Genomic DNA, 22624 nt, shown 5'->3' with positions numbered 1-22624 from the left:
ATGATCTGAATTTGATTGGAGGCTTATGAAAATTTAAGGATTCATGTTCAAATGGGCTTTTTTTGTGTGGTGCCAGAGATCTCCACCCACCACATGGACACTCGCTATAAAGCAAACAACAAATGTGCTCAGAAGTGGAATCCGAGTTATTTTGGATGCTATACCAACATTCAGCAAACCTTAGGCTCTAACCCTGGACCATGCTGTAGGAGACTAACTGTAACACTGGCAAAAGTAATGCAAGTCTTCCACAATTCCCTTTTCTGCAACAAACATAACAACAATGAATTGGATCCCAGTTACAGCAGTCTTGAAGATAAGACTACTGTAACAGGCATAAAAAAAAAGGTTAATCTTAATATCAATGAAATTAAACAAATATGTTTATAGTTCAAAAAACACTTTTTGATTCATGAGTATTGAAATGCTCAAAAGTTCGAACTCAGACCTCGAGTATATGGAATGTATATGATCAAATTTCAGGGACATAACATACAGAAGAGAGGAATTTATCAGATTTGAGTGTCAGAGATAGCAGATGAATTTTTTTATGTGGTTCCTACCCACAAAAGGTTATTAGTAAAACCTTAGTACATTTGTCTGTGGGCGAGCTAAGGATTTTTTTTTTTTAATCAATTTTTGATGTTGCCTAATATATATTTTTTGTAATTTTTTTTTATTTATTTTTACATAGTCCAGAAACCCTGCTTTAGAGACAAAACATGGAACTTTTTCAAGCCACTTCAAGCCTCTGATAAGGAGTGTGGTGGTCTCATACTGGGCAATGAAATTCATCTTCCACCTAATTGCACAGAGCAAAGAAATTTTAAGCCATAAGATCAAAAAGAGGATTCATGATTTTCCATGTTCTGGAATTGCATTTCATGTCAGTGTCATACAAATGCAAGGGTTTCCTCTTTCCCCATGGGATAGAAGAAATTGTACAGAATATAGTTTATGAAAATTATGGTGGACATTAATGGTTAATTAATTTAAGTTAAGGGATATTATATCCCATATAGTTTCTATATAATATATAATATATAATATAAAGTTTGGCGATTCCAAGCGTAAGCAAATATCTGGATACTGCAGCGACGGGCCCTTGAAGGTAGTGCAAGCTTAGGCAACTCATACAAAGGGTGGAGCAAGCTCCGATCACTATTCTTGATATTTACCCATAATGTGAACTTAACTCCTAAGAGCTGTATTATTGTTCAACATTATGAGAAAAGGTCACTACCCAGACCGGTTTCGACCTTTTTTGAGGTCTCATCAGTGAGTAGGTAGACCAAGTTAATACCAAGTTTGTATCGAACAGAACTTACATCCCTTCTATGAGAATTGCCAAGAGGTGTCCTATTAAATTACTAATTACAATGAAGTGCCAAAGGCTTCAATTCGGCGAAATGAACTTATTTAAGTTAAAGGATATTATATCCCATATTGTTTCTTAGCCGAATAAGAAACTGAAAGAGTTTCATCCCGAATATAGAAACTATATAAAGTTCGGCGATTCCAAGCGTAAGCAAATACCTGGATAGAGGAGCAATTGACCCTTGAAGGTAGTGCCAGCTGAGGCAACTCATATAAAGGGTGGAGCAAGCTCCGATCATTATTCTTGATTATTACCCATAATGTGAACTCCTAAGAGCTGTATTAATGTTCAACATTATGAGAGAAGGTCACTACCCAGACTGGTTTCGACCTTTTTTTGTGGTCTCATCAGTGAGTAGGTAGACCAAGTTAATACCAAGTTTGTAGCGAACAGAACTTACATCCCTTCTATGAGAATTACCAAGAGGTGTCCTATTAAATTACTAATTATAATGAAGAGCCAAAGACTTTAATTCGGCAACATGAACTTATTTAGGTTAAGGTATATTATATCCCATATTGTTTCTTAGCTGAATAAGAAAATCAAAGAGTTTCATGCCGAATATAGAAACTATATAAAGTTCGGCGATTCCAAGTGCAAGCAAATACCTGGATAGAGCAGCAACTTGAAGGTAGTGCAAGCTGAGGCAACTCATACAAAGGGTAAAGGGTGGAGCAAGCTCCGATCACTATTCCTGATATTTACCCATATTGTGAACTTAACTCCTAAGAGCTGTATCATTGTTCAACATTATGAGAGAAGGTCACTACCAAGACCGGTTTCGACCTTTTTTGAGGTCTCATCAGTGAGTAGGTATATACTCATACAAAGGGTGGAACTTGCTCCACCCTTTGTATGAGTTGCCTCTGTTTGCCCTACCTTCAAGGGTCAGTTGCTGCTCTATCCAGGTATTTACTTACGCTTGGAATCGCCAAACTTTATATAGTTTCTATATTTGTCATGAAACTCTTTGAGTTTCTTTTTCAGCTAAGAAACAATATGGGATATAATATCCCTTAACTTAAATAAGTTCATGTCGCCGAATTGAAGCCTTCGGCTCTTCATTATAATTAGTAATTTAATAGGACACCTCTTGGCAATTCTCATAGAAGGGATGAATTTTTAAGTTCTGTTCGCTACAAACTTGGTATTAACTTGGTCTACCCACTCACCGATGAGACCTCAAAAAAAGGTCGAAACCGGTGGGGACTATTATAAGTTCGCTCTCTTAAGGTTTTTCCCTTAAGGGAGCAATTTGAGTCTCCGTGGAAAGTGTTTTCTGGCATGGCCTGGTGAGGGGCTTTGTCGGTGAATGCTTTTCTTCAGAATATGAGCGGTTCTGCTCGGTAGTGGTGGTGGTGGGTGGAAGGCCATCACTGAGTGGAGCCAACGCTGATATGGACGGACTTTCGCCCACAATTGAGTGGCCTAGGGATCATCCGAATTTTTAGAGATGGCTTTACTTATTCATAAGGTCGAAACCGGTCTGGGTAGTGACCTTCTCGCATAATATTGAACAATAATACAGCTTTTAGGAGTTAAGTTCATATTATGGGTAAATATCAAGAATAGTGATCGTAGCTTGCTCCACCCTTTGTATAAGTTGCCTCAGCTTGCACTACCTTCAAGGGTCAGTTGCTGCTCTATCCAGGTATTTGCTTACACTTGGAATTGAACTTTATATAGTTTCCATATTCAGCATGAAACTCTTTGAGTTTCTTATTTGGCTAAGAAACAATATGGGAAATAATATCCCTTAACTTAAATAAGTTCATGTCGCCGAATTGAAGCCTTTGGCTCTTCATTATAATTAGTAAATTAATGGTTAAGACTCCCAGTTAAAGGTTTTGTCTAAAATAGCAGATCTAAATTGGTGGAAAGCCACAAATGTTGGGAAAGTGGATTCCTCCACCCAATGTTTCTGCTGGTTCAAATTTTTTTTTCTTTTTTAAGAGGGGGTGGTGGTGGCTTGGCAATGTTCTTAAGGGAACTTTTTTGATCTACAATGTTAACAATTTTGATTTGCGCTGTTGATTAGTATTAACATTTTAAAAGAATAGGGACATTTATTGAGGGTGAAAGACCCACAGGCATGCCTAGAACAGAACGCACCCTGTCTCTAGTCTGTTACATGGCCTCAACAATTTTTCCCAACTCTATATCACTGTACTTGGACTCCCTACAAACATGAGCTCGCAAAGCCATTGGCAACAGGATTAATTGCTAGCTGATTTGGAAAGCATTCTGATGTGTTACCATTGTATTCAGTCCCATGTAATATCCTCAAATGGATGGTGGTTTATCTTATGTATTTGGTTGATAACATTAGAAAAAAAAAAAAAAAAAAAAAGGAAATCAGAATAAGCAACACAATGAATCACTTATGGAATCTGACATTTCCTACAACTAGGAAAGTTATGCATTCATGGCAGAAGTACTTGGGTTCATTTAAATCACTGAAAACAAGGCACTCTCTTTCTCTCTCTCTCTCTCTCTGTGTGTGTGTGTGTAATAGTTGGCTTGTAAAATAAAAAAATCAGATATTTGCAACAACTGGTTATATAACATTTACAGAAGCATTTGATGTTAGAAGTGCTAATAACTTACCCTCCCTTCAGAATCACTTCCAACATGTGATGTTGCCTGGGCAAATCTTTCTCTTGCTTTCAATGCACGAGCTCTTTCATTTTTTAAACGTTCATCATCTTTCAGCAGGGCAACTAACTGTTTAGCTTTCTCCCTAACATTCATTCCATGATCTTTATTATCTTCTGTATGCTGAAAATCCTTAAGAGTTTGAATAGCAAATATATTTTCTCTACATTGTTGAGTAACCTATAAAAGAATTAGGCCTTTATATGTTAACAACAGAATATAGAGACTATGCATGTTGCTTAACCACCTAAACAGCCATCTGGATAAAATATCAAAAATTTAAGGTTTGTACCCATGTTATTATTTCCACAGTATCCAAATGTTATATTAATTTCACTTCGTATCCAAATAATAATTGACATGTAAAATCATCAAGGGCAGTTTGGTGATTTAAAAAAAAAAAAAAAAATCACAAAACCTGTTAGAATGAAAACTAATACTAATTCATTATATGACTGATTCCAGCAGCAGAAGTAGAGGCATTTCCTTCTTGAATGAAAATCCACGCTATTTATACAGATGTTGCTTAAAAATCAGAGCTAGATGATTAAATGAAACTTGTATAATTCACTGTCTTCTCATTCCACATCCAATTTATTTTCTTGTAGTGCAATGCAATTAGTGTTAAATTAAAGAAGTGAACTGTATTTACTAAATTTTTTAAAAAAAATTGCACCACCATCATGATACAATGTAATTATATGAAACCTAGCTATTCAGAAAACCTCCTACAAAATAGTTATGTACTCATCAGCCAAAATAAGGTGGAACTTTATTTTGGCTGATGAGTACATAATAAGCAACAACAAATACTATTCACCAATATCCCTCCTTTCTGACATTTTACATTACATGAAATTTTCCCATTACTTCACTTGAAAGAACATACAAAAATAGAGAGTACAGACATCAGCTCTCCTTTCACTTGCCAATCTCTATAATATAGCATTCTGAAAAACGTGCTCTTGATACTGGCATTCTCAAACTCTCTCTCTCTCTCTCTCTGGCTAAGATATATTGTTGATATGTTCTCCATTTGGCCACGACTCTGACACATTACTCTTTCCTCATCCACCATAACCAGCCAGCACCTTAGAATCCAGTTCACTATAGGAAAAAATAAAATAAAATAAAAATAATAATAGTATGTCTATTCTACAGTTACACATATGCAAACTGTCGATAATCCCCTACACACAAACATAACACCAACAATAAAGTATCGTTAAATTCCTTGCCAACAGATACTTTGATCTTTGTTCTAACCAGGCTTCTCTAACAGCTGAATTCTATTTTCTGTATCTTTCTGTCCAACAGCAACAATAGCAAAAACATTAACAAAATCATTGTTCCATCACTTCACGTCCCTCTCAACATAGCAATGCTACTACTATTTACTATTTCCAGAGCATCTCTGAAAAATAGCTAGAACTTTAAAAAAATATAATCTCTGTACAGCTTTGAAACCTCATATGCTGATCATATTCACTCTCCTATGAATCAACTCCTTCCCATCTGTTTCAGGTGCATACAAGGCTCCTTCTTGTGATTTGTTATATTTTGGAAAACCAAGAGATCTACTAACATCCAGTTCAAAGAATGCAAGAAACATCCTCTGTCACAACTATGGTCAGTCGGGTCTAGCTGGTTAGGCTTTGAATACCTTGCCCAAAATTAAATGGAAAAAATACTATGTTTCACTATACAACTTTGAAAGACTTTTTGGAATCAGCAGCATATTCAAAAAATATCAAAATAAACATGGTTGTGTTCTCAAGTTTTAGGGAACATTAATTCTTAAACCTCCCACCCAACAGTTAAGGCTAGTCCTAAGAGGCCACACTCTATCAATAGAGTGTGCCCTCTTAGGACTTTATGAATCTTAATACATCTTTATGTCTCTAGCATTTTACTGTGTGTATGCATGCTATTGCACTTTTTATATTCTATCCCAGAAGATATCTCTGTGGCACATGTGAAATACTGAAACCATTAAATTTGTGTTTATTTCTTTGTGCTGTATTTCCTCCATTAAACCTTTGAGATGAGACAAACATCATGTTGACATATGCAATATGTCAGCATGATGTGATATGCAATGACATGCAATGTATATAAGTGATATGCAATGACATGATATTACCATCTTCAGCTTTCTTTGGCCTTTCACTGCTAAGCTCAAGTTATCTTGAGTGCTTTAAAAAGACATCTTTGCTGAGCTTACTGGTCAAAGGTTGCTCGCACTGCAGTCCATCAATTTACCAAACCTAAGTTTTGGAACATATTTGTTGCTTTTGAGTGATTAGATTTCAATAACAACAAAACTCAACCTCAAAATGAAAGACTGTACAAACTAAAACCTATAATTGATCAATTCAGGAGTGAAGCACTGACTCCCTTTGAAAACATTTATGTAGTGAAAGTCTAGCATTCAAGGATCATCTCTCTTTCATTCAATTTCCAATCAAAAAGCACAGATGTACATACAGGTGTAAATATACTTCCTGAATGTGAATCGAGTTTCCAGGGCAGTAATAGAGCCAACACTGACGGCAAACCATTTACAAAATGGTATTACTTTATTGATAAATAAGCGTATTTGAGATCTCTCCTTTATGATTAGCTACCCAAAAAGAAAACCAATGCATATCATAAATTTTTATATACTGTACAATGTAGGAAAAAAAAAAAAAAGAAACCATAACACTTGCAAATTATGAAAATTTTCAAACTTGCATATGCAACCACCAAAATAAGACATCACCTGGTAACCAATCCCCCCAAACTGACAGAAAGGAACTTTTCTTCCCACTCCTAGTTCCACACCCATGCACAATACATACACCAAAAAATTCAACTAGGCATCAACATATATGTTCAATTATCTCAATGGAAAAAAAACATACATATGTATGTGACTAACGTCCTACGCATGTACACACCTGTTTCAGATATTATCATCCAATGGCTAAATTTTGAAAGGATGATGAAAGTGGTATAGAATCAGTATAATACAAAAAATTCTCTAAGACTTCAATAAAATAATTTTTAATTGACACAATTTTGGTTAACCATGTTTTAAAAAAGAAATACCCTCATATTGTGCATGTTATTTTTTTGTTTAAAATTTTTACTCTAAAATAATTACACTGAAATTTAATTATTACACAAATATTTTGTGATTTTGTGAAATTATTTTCCTTTTGTCACAAAAGCATTACGTATACACTGCTTGGAAAGAAGTCAACGGACATGTCCATGTGAAAGGTGCATCGTGCCATATAACAAGTCATGTGAAGCCAGTATAAATTGGAGGAATATGATGCTCCCAAGTCAGTGCAACTATGTCCAGGTGAAATAGCTGAAAGAAGGGAACTGATGGAGTTTGAAACAGGCGTTGTGATAGGATGCCTTGTTGCAGGCCTCCATTCAGCAAACTGTTTGACAAATTGGGCCATCCCAGATTAACAATCAGTGATATATACTCAGATGAAAGCATAGGGACTCAACTGTTGCCCACAGTGGATGATGAAAGTGGTAGATGACCATTGCATAAGGGTGGTAGATGACCCACCACACTCTTTGAATGTGACCATAGGATGGTATGAAGGATGATATGTAAAAACTACCATTCATCAGCTGACACGTTGAATGCAGAGTTCCAGGAATCGACTGAAATATGAATCTGCACAAAAACATCAGAAATGAGGCTCACAACATGGGTTTCCATGGTAGGACTGCAAAATTCAAGCCCCACACAATTTGGTGTAAAGTGGATGACAAACAATTTAAACAGGAGCTGCATGTGAAAAAAACACTATCGAAGAGTTGTAAGGAGACAGGTGAAGAGCAGATGCATGAAGAAAATAAGACACAGGCCTGGAGAGTGACTAGTATGGTAAGTAAGGTGAAACTGGAATATCAGAAGAGATTGGCCCTAAGATCCAAAGAAAATCTGAGGGAATTTTTTAGCTATGTGGCCAGTAGGAGAAGAAATGATTGTGGAAGAATGACTTTGTAGGATAAAAATGGGAATAGAGTGACTGATGCAGAGGACATAGTGAAATTGTTCAATGAACACTTTATTGGTATATTTCATCCTGGAGGAGTAAATTTTAATACTAGACGGATAGCGCAGGTTTGAGGTTTAGAGGAGAATGTGTTCCAGATACTGAGTACTCTGGATGTCAGTAAGCTGTGGGACTGGATGGTATTTCACCACGAGTTTTGAGAGAACGTGCTAAGAAACTGACAGCTCCTTTGACCTGGCTTTTCAACAAAAGTCTGGCTACAGGAAAGGTGCCCAGGGAATGGAAGGAAGGTAAGACAGTGCCATTGCATAAGGGTGGTAGCAGACCAGAAGTGTCTAATTATAGGGCAGTTTGTGTGTCATCAGTAGTTGATAAGATCTTGCAGAAATTAGTTAGGGACCGTATACAACATTGGGAAGATGAGGGTAATGTTATCTGTGAGAGTCAACATGGATTTGTGAAGGGGCACTCTTGTTTTAGTAATATGCTAGCCTTTTATAATAAAGTTACAAGAACATTAGATGAGGGAAAGGCATATACTGCCATTTCCTTAGACTTAGCAAAGGCATTTGACAGGGTGCCACATAAGCTGATATTTAAGTTGCAGCACATGGGTTTGGATGTCAGGTTGGTCAAACGGATTCAGGATTGGCTGTCCAATAGGTATCAGAGTTGTGTATGGTGGGGTAGTTTCAAGGAGGCAGAGGGTTACAAGTGGGGTCCCACAGGTCTCGGTACTGGGACCTATGTTGTTTAACCTTTATATCAATGACATTGTCAGTGGATTGTAGGGGGATGTTCAGTTGTTTGCAGATGATGTGAAGCTGGGAAGGGTTGTTAGTAATAGTGCAGATCTGGTAGTCATGCAAGAGGATTTGAATAAGCTAGACAGATGGGCAAATGAATGGGGGAATCGGTTTAATGCAGCACAATGTAAGGGCTTGAGGTTTGGGAAACATTGATGGGATGCTGCATACTCTATTGGAGGAGCTATACTGGAGGAATAATGAGAAGGACACTGACCTGCAGAGATAAAAGAGTTAACATTCCATTGCATAAGACCCTGATCAGACCACACTTAGACTACTGTTCTCAGATTTGATCCCCAGGATTTGAAGGGGATGAATTAACTGTGGAAAGGGTAGAGAGGCAGATAACAAAGACAGTTTCAGGACAGTACAATGTTAGTTATGAGGATTGGCTGAGGGAACATGGACTGCAGAGTTTGGAGGATAGAAGGAGTGATATGATTGAAACCTTTAAACTGTTGAGAGGTGGTTACAGGGTTGACACTGGGGAGTTCTTTCGCTTGGTTGAACAGGGGAAAGGAGTGATGACAAGGGGCCATCCCTGGAAGTTATGAAAGGAAACTGTGAGCAAGAGGGTGAGGAGTGGTTTCTTTGCATGGAGGGTGGTTGAACCGTGGAATGCATTGCCTGATAGAGTGGTGAGAGCGAGAACGGTCGATGAGTTTAAGGAGTGGTATGATAGACTGTGTTTCCTGGGAAGGACCTCCCAAGTTGAGTCTTGATAGACTTGTGTTTCCTAGGAAGGACCTCCTGCGACGAGTCTTTTGACTCCTTCGAGGCCAAAATAATAATAATAATAAATAAATAAATATATATATATATATATATATATATATATATATATACATACATACAGGGTGTTCGGGATAAATTTGACATATTTATAATTAATTATATTTTTCCGTAAGTTACATGTATTAACACACACTTCTCTTCATTTAAAAGTTTGGACCCTTCTTCATTCACATACAAGATGTCAGAAAGGATGGATAGCTGGAACCCACCTGAATCATGGAAGAGAATAACTTGTATCATGATGATTCGTGCCCGCCATCAAAATAAGGATATTACGACTGCTGCCCAATGCTCCCTGAATACAGTAAAAACAATCAGGCATGAACTAGAGACTTGCAATGGTGACTACGAGGATGTAGCAAGAAGAAAGATCCCTAGCAGACGATCTGATTGCGTTCGTACAGCAGAATTCCTCGCAAATCTGCAGGAACAGGTGTTGAAGAACCCTGGCATTGGAATTCGGACTTTGTTCGTGGAGTTGCTAACTGTAGTCAAGCCCTGGATAACAAGGGTAGCCAATGGTAGGCCGTATGTATGGCAGCAGGATTCGGCCCCTTGCCACACCTCTGGGAAAAGTCAAAAATGGTTGTCTGAAAATTTCTACGACTTCACCAGTCCAAATGTTTGGCCTCCAAACTCCCCAGACCTTAACCCCATGGATTATTTTGTATGGGGCGCAGTTGAAAAAGACACCAATCGCACTTCCAGTAATACAAAAGCCCAGTTAATGGATAAAATTAAAACAGTTTTTGCGGCCCTTCCCAGGGAGACTGTAGCATCAGCTTGTTCGAGGTTCCGAAGCAGAATTGAAGCTGTGATCGATGCTAATGGTGGTTATTTTGAGTAAATCTTGTTGATAGTATTGTAATTAACTCTGCCTGTAATGTTTTTTTGTCAATTCATTAAATTTAATAGATACAAAGAAGATTTTCTTTTTCCTTACGAAACTGTCAAATTTATCCCGAACACCCTGTATATATAGGAATGCCTTGTATTGCACAGTTTTGAACAAAGTGGGTTTTGGTCTAACACGGTTTTTATTATTACACTTATCATTATTACATTAACATTGTCAACACTGACCGGTGACTCCCGGGCGCTGCAAGTGACAGTCGAGAGCCACATTTATGCAGTAGTTATTCGATGTTCTTTCCCTGTGGTATTTTATTATTCACATTAATATTAGTATTTAATATTTTTTTATTATTTAAGTATGAGTGAAAAGAGACAAAACAAAGAAGACACTGTTGGAGTAACAAAAAACTTGAAATCATAAAGTTTCATGAGAATGGCGCTTCGTTTGCTATAATAGCACGTGAGAATTCAAAAAGATTAAACAACATGGAATCAGCACCGCTTCTTATATGTCAAAAGTGATCACGAGAAATCAATCTTCTACCATGGAAAATATGGAATGCCTTCTAATGATCTGGATTGAAGATTGTAATCAGAAAAAAATTCCTTTGATCCAGGCAAAAGGAGCAAGTCTATATGACAAAATAAAAGAAAATGAAAGAGAAAATGAAGGAGGTACAACCAGTGAAACTTTTATAGCAAGTTGCGGGTGGTTCTACAATTTCAAAAAGCGTATGGGACTCCATAACGTAAGAATTCAAGGTGAAAGAGCAAGTGCTGACACTAAAACTGCAGAATTATTTTCCAATGAACTGAAGGAGCTTATTGAGAAGGAAGGCTACACAGGTGATCAAATTTTTAACACTGACAAGACCGGCTTGTTCTGGAAAAGAATGCCATCGTGCACATTTCTAGCAGAGAAGGAAAAAACACAAGCTGGGTATAAAGTGTCAAAAGACCGATTGACACTTTTACTAGGAGGTAATGCATCAGGTGATTTAAAATTGAAGACACTGTTAGTGTACAGAGCGGAAAACCCAAGCGCTCTTAAGGGCTTTACAAAGAACAATTTACCTGTTCAATGGCGTTTGAATAAAAAATAGCATGGGTGACTTGTTCCATTTTCGAAGACTGGTTTAAAAGTTGTTTTTACCCTGAAGTTAAAAGTTATTGTAAAAAGAATGATATTCCTTTCAAAATTTTGCTTTTATTAGACAATGCGGCAGGCAATCCAACTCTATTGACTGACTTAGATAAAAATGTCAAGATTCATTTTTTTCCCTCCAAACACAACATCAATTCTGCAGCCAATGGATCAAGGCGTTATATCTCCACTTTCAAGGCTTACTATTTAAGATGAACTTTTGCTCAAGCTATTAAATCTGCAGCAGAAGAAGATTCTTGGACTTTGAGTGAATTTTGGAAGAAATTTAACATAAAAGATGCCATTCAAAATATTTATGAATCTTGGCAAGAGGTGACTCAAAGCAACATGAGAGCCATATGGCATAATATCTTGCCACGTTGTTCAAAGGACTTTGAACAATGCGGAGTTCAAAGTACTTTCAACACAGAAACAGGAAATCTCAACAGAAATTGTGCAGATGGGCAAAGATCTTGGTTTTACAAGTTTAGATTGTAACGATGTGAACGAATGTATTGATTATCATTCAAATGATCTGGATGATGAAACCCTTTTGGAGTTGGAACAACAACGAGCCTATGAAGATGACGAAGATGACCCCACTGATGTCATGGTTGAAGAATTTTCCTTTGCTGACCTTTCAACTTTTGTGAGAAAAATCGACGAAGCTTCCGACTTTCTCATAAATGCCGACCCGAATTTGGAAAGAAGCAGCATCAAAGTGAGACAAAGTCTCAATAATGCCATCAAATGCCACAGAGATCTAGTACATGAAGAGACAAAGAAGACAAGGATGGTTCAATGAACACTAAAAGACTACTTTAGTAAAAAGTAAATTACTGTATGCTAAATTTGAAGCAATATTTGTTTTCTACAACTTTTATATCAGTTTTAAAGGATTTTATTTGTTATTTAGTTAATAAAAATAACATTTGTTTTTCATTTTTAAACATTTTTATTATCGTAAATTTTTGTAATAAACAAATTAAATTGAAAACCTTTATAAATAGACCTCGAACAACGCGGTTTTGCATAGCACAGACACTTTTTGGAACCAACTGACCGTGCTATACAAGGTATTCCTGTATGTATGTGTGTGTGTATATATACATACACACATAGACACACACTGTTCTAATAAAGAATATGTGAAAAATAAAAAAAAAGCAAAATAAATTATTGCATGACTTCCTTTTCAAAAAAATTACAGCTGTAAAATATACAGGGTGTTCGGGATAAATTTGACATATTTATAATTAATTATATTTTTCCGTAAGTTACATGTATTAACACACACTTCTCTTCATTTAAAAGTTTGGACCCTTCTTCATTCATATACAAGATGTCAGAAAGGATGGATAGCTGGAACCCACCTGAATCATGGAAGAGAATAACTTGTATCATGATGATTCGTGCCCGCCATCAAAATAAGGATATTACGACTGCTGCCCAATGCTCCCTGAATACAGTAAAAACAATCAGGCATGAACTAGAGACTTGCAATGGTGACTACGAGGATGTAGCAAGAAGAAAGATCCCTAGCAGACGATCTGATTGCGTTCGTACAGCAGAATTCCTCGCAAATCTGCAGGAACAGGTGTTGAAGAACCCTGGCATTGGAATTCGGGCTTTGTTCGTGGAGTTGCTAACTGTAGTCAAGCCCTGGATAACAAGGGTAGCCAATGGGCAGCAGGATTCGGCCCCTTGCCACACCTCTGGGAAAAGTCAAAAATGGTTGTCTGAAAATTTCTACGACTTCACCAGTCCAAATGTTTGGCCTCCAAACTCCCCAGACCTTAACCCCATGGATTATTTTGTATGGGGCGCAGTTGAAAAAGACACCAATCGCACTTCCAGTAATACAAAAGCCCAGTTAATGGATAAAATTAAAACAGTTTTTGCGGCCCTTCCCAGGGAGACTGTAGCATCAGCTTGTTCGAGGTTCCGAAGCAGAATTGAAGCTGTGATCGATGCTAATGGTGGTTATTTTGAGTAAATCTTGTCGATAGTATTGTAATTAACTCTGCCTGTAATGTTTTTTTGTCAATTCATTAAATTTAATAGATACAAAGAAGATTTTCTTTTTCCTTACGAAACTGTCAAATTTATCCCGAACACCCTGTATATATATTTTTTAAATTAACAACATTTAATCTGAAGTTTAAACATAAAACATTTTGTTCTGGAAAACAAGTAAAAAAAAAAGAAAACTACAACTATCCATTACATTTAAAAAAAATAAAACTTGAAAATTATAAAATTTAAATGAAAAAGTTTCTTCTTTGGAAACCTGTTTAAAACAAAATGCAACCCAGTCCGTGAAATCAAATTTAAATTTCTTAATGAACAGCGTGGCAATGTCAGTGAGACAAGTCAAAATCATTCCCTGGAAGAGAAACTCAGTTTTACTAGAAGATGCTCTATATTACTTTCCAGTTGCTTGACAGTCTGAATAATTCTGACCATTTCTGAAGAGAGAAAAAGAATTTCCTGCTCCCCCAAGTTTGTCAGTAGGTAGACAGTAAAATCTTTCACAGTAAGGCTAGATATATGAAATCAGCATGCATATCAGCCAAACAGCTACCTCTTTCAGATTGTTCAATGTGAAGTTTCATATTCAAATTCATGAACTTTTTTTAGGTGTACTAGTTTTGTTTGTTATTCACTGGCATGACTTTTTTTTATATTTTTTATGTGAGAACATAACTAGGTAAATCAAAAACTGAATCCCTAAACTTGCTTTTAAGAATAAAAATTATTCAAATGTCTCAAAATACCACCATGAACAAATGCTTGTACTTATCAATTTCTTGATATGTACTCTTAGGGGATGTTCAGGTTACTATGACAGCACTAGATGATTAAGTTCACATTATTATATTAATCTTGTATCAGCAATTTTCCTCCAAATCAGTCTATTACATGTGAGGACTCCAATATTACCATATCCATTATCTCGTGCTTCTAAGGCACTTCTGACTGAATGAATCCAGCAAAAACTTGTTCTTCCCCTGGGTCTGCTTCATGCCATCTTGGCAAACACCTCTTTTGCTAACCTTCCTCACCCATTCTCTTTAAGTGAACATAACAGATTAGCTCTGCTAACATTCTCGAATGCTTATAATGCCAAGTTCCTTTCCAATATTTTCATTTTTAATATGATTCTGCCATTGATGCCATCAGTTCACTCCCTTAATTTTTCTCGAACCCTCATATCTGTGGTGTCTTGTCTTTGATTAGTGCTTTATTTTTAACCCAATTCTCAGATTGATAACTTAAAATTAGTTTGTCTTGTATACTGCTAGTTTGGTATTTTGGTTAATTTCTCTCTTATTCAATATAAATTTATTCAGCTGGCTACCCACCATATTAGCTTATTCTGTTGTCTATTTACAGATTTAACTTGCCATCTCCACTAAAAACTATGCCTAAATAGTTGAAATATTTGAAGATTTTTTTGATGCTATCAGTTCACTTCCTAAATTTTTCTCAAAACCCTCATATCTATGATCTTTGACTGAGTGCTTTATTTCTAACCCAACTCTCAGATCCATAACTTAAAACTGGTTTGAACACTGTTTTGTATACTACAAGTTTAGTGTTTTGGCTAATTTCTCTCTGATTCGATATAAATTTATTCAGTTGGATACCCACCATACCATCTTTGTTTATTCTGTTGTCTATTTTCAGATTTAACTTGCCATGTTCACTAAAAATTTTTCCTAAATAGCTGAAATATTTTACTTGTTCTATAGACTGTAATTTCTTTGTCTTACCCTGATTTTACATCAAACCATCTTCCTGCATTTCCTTCAATTCTAACTGCTGACTGACAACCTAAATATAGACTGTGTATTGCTCTGTATAATGTTTCATTGAATGAAACATTATACATTGCTCTGTATAATGTTTCATGCAATGAGGCTTTTCCTATTTCTTGTCTTCTCTCCACGTGAACTCGTGCACATCTTTATTTTGAAACGTGTTGTCCTGAGCAGAAGTCCAGTAAATACTACCATTATTAGCTTTGTTCCTTTTCTCCAAATTTTTCCTATATGCCTGGCAGGATTCATTCAGAGTTACAACAAGAACTTTTCCATTTTCTTCATGTCAGCTGCTCTAGTGACTCAAAAAATTTCTCCCCTTCTTCCTTAGAATTTTCTGTGGAACCACAGGCACAAGTAAGTTTAATTGTCTATTTCCTTTTTGAAGTTGCCAACAGGTGTACCACATTATTATTGAATTACTCTGGATTTAGAGACAAGGAGTGATGAGAGCTTGGTCCACCTTCGCTCAGAGTTGCCTGGTGTTGTCCCACCTTACCTCAGTCCTGAAGATATTTTCAGGCGCAAACTTTGTTTGCTTACACTTGGATAAAGGATTAAACTAAATTTATTATAGTCTAACCAAGTGCAAAATAAACTTCAAACATCTTTTTCTAAATCCAGAGTAATTCAATAATAAGGTGGTACACCTGTTGGCAACTCGTATAGGTAAATATGACCTCTCCTATTGCTTCTGCCTTAGTATCTCCACGTTTGGATCTGCCTCCCACTGACGAGACTTCAATAACGGTCGAAACCGGTCTGGGTAACGGCCCTTCCCTTAATGCATAGCAGTATACATGTCCGCAAGGAGATGTGCTTTGCATTATGGGAGATACTGAGACAAGGAGTGATGAGAGCTTGGTCCACCTTTGCTCCGATTTGCCTGGTGTTGCACCACCTTACCTCAGTCCTGAAGATATTTTCAGGCGCAAACTTTGTTTGCTTACACTTGGATAAAGGATTAAACTAAATTTAATATACTTTTGATAGATTGCCACACAAGTTAATAACTGAACTAGGGCAGATGGGATTTAATGCCAAGCAGTAAGATGGATAGATGACTGACTGTCAAATAGGTATCCCAAATAAAGACATCACTAGTGGTGTACTGCAAAAGACTGTTTTGGGACCATTGTTGTTTAACTTGTATATTAATGATACTGAAATGTGTTTAACTGTACGTATACAACTGTTTGCAGGTGATGCAAAACTGGGATGAATGATGAGGAATTGGGAAGCTGTAGTGGCCTTATCGGTAGAGTTGAATAGATTGTAGGAGTGGGCAAACAAGTGTAAGGTTCTGAAATTTGGTAGGCAACAATGGGATGCAAAGTATACACTTGGTGGGGAAATTTTACAGGAGGATGAAGAGATGAGAGACCTTGAGTGTGGTGAATAAGGACCCAAAGCGTAGGGATCACGTTGCACATAATGTGAAGTCATCACATCAGACTGTAGCAAAGATGTGTGGAATCTTAATGTGCAGAAATAAAGATGTTCTGGTTGCACTGTATAAGGCTTCATATGGATTACTGTGTGTAGATCTGATCCCTTAGTTTTCATGGAAGATATTAAAAATAGGTCAAGAGGAGACTGACTAAGGTAAGGTGGTAACTGATTTTTTGGAATGTGAGATATGAAGACAGACTGAGAAAATGCAATTTCCATAGCGTCATAATTAGGAGGAGAGGATAAGTGATTGAGATATTTAAGTTGGTAAAAACCAGGTTAAAAGGAGAGTAATGGAAAGTTCTCTATCCGCTCACTGGCTAATTACTCTGAGAATTCTGAACATCGTCTCTGCAGCATTTAATGTTGTACAGATTGGTTTATGACATTTGCACTATTTTTGCAGTATGGCAGAATTCAAAAACAGTCCAAGAATTTGTCAACAAAATTAACACCACTCACCCCAGGATATTCAATACTTATATCCATGTCTTTAAGATTTCTCTGATGTTGGAGATAGAAAAAAACTTCACTAAATTACTAATTATATGAAGAGCCAAAGGCTTCAATTCAGCGACATAACTTATTTAATTTAAGGGATATTACATCCCATATTGTTTCTTAGCCAAATAAGAAACTCAAAGAGTTTCATGCCGAATATATACAGAAACTATATAAAGTTTGGCGATTTCAAGCGTAAGCAAATACCTGAATACTGCAGCAACTGACCCTTTAGGTAGTGCAAGCTGAGGCAACTCATAGCAAAGGTGGAGCAAGCTCCGATCACTATTCTTGATATTTACCCATAATGTGAACTTAGCTCCTAGGAGCTGTATTACTGTTCTACATTATGAGAGAAGGTCACTACCCAGACCGGTTTCAACCTTTGAGGTCTCATCAGTGAGTAGGTAGACCTAGTTAATAATACCAAGTTTGTAGCGAACAGAACTTACATCCCTTCTATGAGAATTGCCAAGAGGTGTCCTAATAAATTACTAATTATATGAAGAACAGTAATACAGCTCCTAGGAGATAAGTTCACATTATGGGTAAATATCAAGAATAGTGATCGGAGCTTGCTCCACCTTTGCTATGAGTTGCCTCAGCTTGCACTACCTAAAGGGTCAGTTGCTGCTCTATCCAGGTATTTGCTTACGCTTGGAATTGAACTTTATATAGTTTCTATATATTCGGCATGAAACTCTTTGAGTTTCTTATTCGGCTAAGAAACAATATGGGATGTAATATCCCTTAACTTAAATAAGTTATGTCACCGAATTGAAGCCTTTGGCTCTTCATATAATTAGTAATTTATTAGGACACCTCTTGGCAATTCTCATAGAAGGGATGTAAGTTCTGTTCGCTATAAACTTGGTATTATTAACTAGGTCTACCTACTCACTGATGAGACCTCAATAAAGGTTGAAACCAGTCTGGGTAGTGACCTTCTCTCATAATGTAGAACAGTAATACAGCTCCAAGGAGCTAAGTTCACATTATGGGTAAATATCAAGAATAGTGATCAGATCTTGCTCCACCTTTGCTATGAGTTGCCTCAACTTGCACTACCTAAAGGGTCAGTTGCTGCAGTATCCAGGTATTTGCTTACGCTTGGAATCGCCAAACTTATATTATATATATATTATATATATATATATATATATATATATATATATATATATAAGTTAGTATTCGGCATGAAACTCTGAGTTTCTTATTCGGCTAAGAAACAATATGGGATGTAATATCCCTTAACTTAAATAACTTCATTAAATTAAATGTTTAACTGATTGATTCTGCTTCCAAACTTTCTTCATTTTTAGTTCTCTCAGTAAATTTGCCAACTTCGTCAGCAAGTTATCTGCTTTCCAACAGGATACAGATCTGAATGCCACAGTGGGTATGGATGTCGGTTATTGTCTTTAGGTGGGATATGAATTTCATTGCACACTGTGAAATCACCACTCCCACTTAGTGGAGGCCTAAAGTGGTTTGAAAAATGTTCATGTTTGGTCTAGAGCAGTTCCAGATTATATCAAAAATTAAAATACAAAAATCCTTAGTCCTCTCACAGTACAAGATGTTCTATATTTTTCATGGGTGGGAGTCATAAAAGAGAATTGACAATTTCGTGTTTTTCGGTTCTTTTGCTCCAGTGGTTTATTTTGGCCATGAGCTGTTTGTTGCAAGTAACATAAGAAACAGATAAGATATTGTGAACAGCAATGTTCTGGACTTGCAGATCATGGTATCACTTCCAAACATAGGATTTGCCAGAAAAAAACCTACACAAGAAAGGGTTCTTATATAAAGACTATAAGGAAAATCAAAAGCATCACTACATCATCCTGTTTTGAAAATATCTAATGCACAGTATTTATCTTCATGGTATGAAGTACTTAATACTTAACACTGCATCTCAATGTTAATAATTTTTTATACCCTTGAAAAAAATCTCAAAAAAGATTTTAAGTATAATTGGCCCATTTACGACCATTCTACGACTCAGGCATTCCCTTATTCAAATCAAACTGAAGATTCCCACCACTTTGAATGAAAATTCTTAAATAGTGTATGCAGATAGTCCACATTCTTGCATGTTATGTCCATTTATGGTTCAATGAATTCCTTCATCATCAAAAGAATAAAGCAACAAATATGTAATCCAACACAAGTCATGGCACATCACTTAGACTGAAAGAAAATGGATGTGGTTGCAATATATGCAAATATTATGTGACACTTCCAAGAAGTCAATGCAGGAGGGCAGTCCATTCTATATGACTCACTATCTACACTACTTAAGCCTCCATCTATACATGTCCCTACCTACATAATATGCCACCATCACACACCATCTGTTGACTACTAATTCTATTTTGTCAGTAAATTTCATGTGTATTCTTGCCAATTTGTCTGGATGTAAGAGAAAACTAAGTTTTGGGGAGCAAAAACCCTTCGTCCATAAGAAGTTGGCTAACTCACTACTGAAAAAGTTCACAAAGATATCACTTATCATCACAAGAATCAAACTTGGGTCTGTTTCATTCGAAGGGTACAATGTCCCATCATTCTTCCAAATGCAGCACTGAGTACATAGTTCAGCACATTTCTAAAGGAACAAGAATGATATTTATTATTTGAGAGAAATGACTATACATAACCATTACAGTGCAACCAGTAATGAGTAGCATTGTAGTACGATACTCGGATCGAAATCCTAGAGTTTCAATGCCGAAAAAACTATCGGTGAGTCCAAGTGTAAGTAATCACTTGGTTAGAATCTATGGCTGTAGAATAATACGGGATTTACCATCTCTCTTAAACTTAACTTATGTCGCCGGTAAAATAGCCTTTTGGCTTGTTATAGTAGTAATAACAATATATAAGTACACCAGTTTAGCAATTCGTTAGTAGAGGTATATGTAAGTTCGGTTCACTTAAAACCTTGATATTCCAGGTCTACCTACTCACTGATGAGACCTCAAAAAGGGTTGAAACCGGTCTGGGTAGTGACCACTTCTCATAATGTAAAACAGTAATACATCTCCTAGGAGCTGCATTTTACATTATGAGAGAATATTAAGGACAGTGACTGAGCTTGCTCCACCTGTGCTCCAAGTTGCCCTGGTGTTGTACTACCCAAGTGATTGCTTACACTTGGGCTCACCGACAGTTGTTCTGGCAGTGAAACTCTAGGATTTCGATCCGAGTTTCGTACCCCGCTGTAGAATAATACGGGATTTACAATCTCCCTTAAACTTAACTAACGTCGCCGGTAAAATAGCCTTTTGGCTTGTTAGAGTAGCATTGTTATGTACCAAATCATTCTGACTGTCAGGAGTCCTGGTCATTTGCATTGAATATTAGCTTTTAGTTTGTCTAATTGCCCAATAAAGCTTTGCATTGATTGTTCCTCCCTTTGGCAAGAAGTCCACCAAAATGCTATGGTGATATTAGAACACCTTGGCCATAACTTTTCAGATAGTGGTAACAGTTCTGAATTTTTTGCACACAGGAGATTGTGGATATTTACAGGTCATGAAGTCTTGTTTGCTCTCCAGGGTAAATGACAAACCCATGTTTAATCTCCTGTAACTAGGTGAGTGAGAAAATCCTCACCTTTGTCACTGCATCGCAACAGATTCTCTAGACAGCACATCCCCATGCATGTTGTCATGTGCTCCTCTGACAATTGTCAAGGCATCCAGTGGGATGCCTTGACAATTTACCTTTTGAAAGCTAAGGACATTGTGAACAATTTCATAAACTGTGGACTTAGTCAAGTTCACCATTTGTGCAATTTCACGCAATTTCCCTTGCTAATCTTAAAGAACAATTCCCTTAAAGTGGAAAATGTTGTCTTCTATCTTGCTCGATTAAGGCCTGCCTACCTGATGTCAATCTTCAATGTCACCAAGACCCACTTTAAATTCATTGCACTAAAAATACACCTGCTTCTCACCATACACATCAACCAGTTCACACTGAATGTCAGTTGATGAAATCCCTTCTTGCCAAAAATGAATTACTTCACGGATACCTGTTTTGGATGGACCACACTGCACAGTAACTGCCATCTTGCAACTGGAATTAGCTATGAGCTAATAGTAGTGCTACACTGAAATGGCAGTCTTTTTGAACACTATAAATGGATCTATCTGTCCACTATGTTTTATCTCATTCTATTTCACCATTATTGAGAGAAAAAAAATGTGTTACCTTACATTTTGGAAACCCCTTTTAACTGAGTTCTGGAAAGAACTTAAGTTGGTATTTTACAGTTTTACTAAAATTTAAAGAATTCTCAATTTTAAAATCATACCATTTTGTGGTGACAATTGAAATGCTATGATAATAACTTTACCAGAGAATAAAGTTACCATAAATCTCATTTTCTGATGATGCAATGGATGGACTTTTTTCCTCCATGATTTGAATTGATGTTTTTTTTATGATTATGAATGTTTATTAGAAACACAGTGTGAATGTGTAGGATGTAGGATCACAGGAAGAAAAATTACTGTAAGAAAGTGACAGACTGCACTTGAATGGTTAGTCATCTAGAAAGGCTATTATAGAGATAGGGAGGAAATGGAAAAATGAATTCGAGGGGCTGTGAGATCAGAGAAAGTAGAGGTGAAATAGTAGATAAGAAAGGCGTGAAGACTGAAGGAGAAGCTTTGAAATGATATGGGAGGGAGGGAGGGAGAGAGAGAGAGAGAGGGAGAGAATGAGACTAAATATGCAAGATGGTGACAAAAATGAGTCATTCAAGCAGGTATTTACCAATCAATTTTTTCTGGAAGTTTGCAAATACAGTACAACAGACATTGGAAATAGCACTGATTATGGATGAATACAGGTGGTCGATGTACAGACGTAACTGGCTAAATCAGTCACGGAGAATGAATCTATGAATTTAGAAAAACATGATAGGCAATGAAAATGACATGAATCAAAACCTGGTGAAGAAAATTAGATGAATTATGGCCAAACTAAGTAGTACTATATATGAAGCTAGTGCATTATGTATCATAATTGCATGTGATTAGTTTGCCAGTGAGGTACTTAAGGATCAAAGTTGTATAACTGGGAGGAGACATCCATGCAGTCTTTTAAGGAATGTGGATAACTGACAGGGACTTCTAACCTAATGTCCAATCATCACTTTTCATGGT

At 36.6% G+C, this 22624-nt stretch overlaps 1 protein-coding gene across 2 annotated transcripts in view; it reads right to left on the bottom strand.

Moving 5' to 3' along the window:
• lqf (epsin homolog lqf) overlaps positions 1 to 22624 on the bottom strand; it is a 310461-nt gene that overhangs the window by 204942 nt on the left and 82895 nt on the right. For both annotated transcript variants that reach the window (XM_090403527.1, XM_090403528.1), the window contains one exon: positions 3986 to 4213. In XM_090403527.1, the coding sequence (XP_090259653.1) occupies positions 3986 to 4213 (228 nt within the window). The remainder of the gene's footprint in view (positions 1 to 3985; positions 4214 to 22624) is intronic.

Source organism: Typopeltis vanoorti, chromosome 14 (genome assembly GCF_054136105.1).
Source record: "Typopeltis vanoorti isolate ZY-2024b chromosome 14, IOZ_Tvanoo_1.0, whole genome shotgun sequence".
NCBI classification, from domain to species: Eukaryota; Metazoa; Arthropoda; class Arachnida; order Uropygi; family Thelyphonidae; genus Typopeltis; species Typopeltis vanoorti.
The sequence above is the reverse complement of the archived record's forward strand: the minus strand, read 5'-3'. Positions and strand labels throughout refer to the sequence as shown.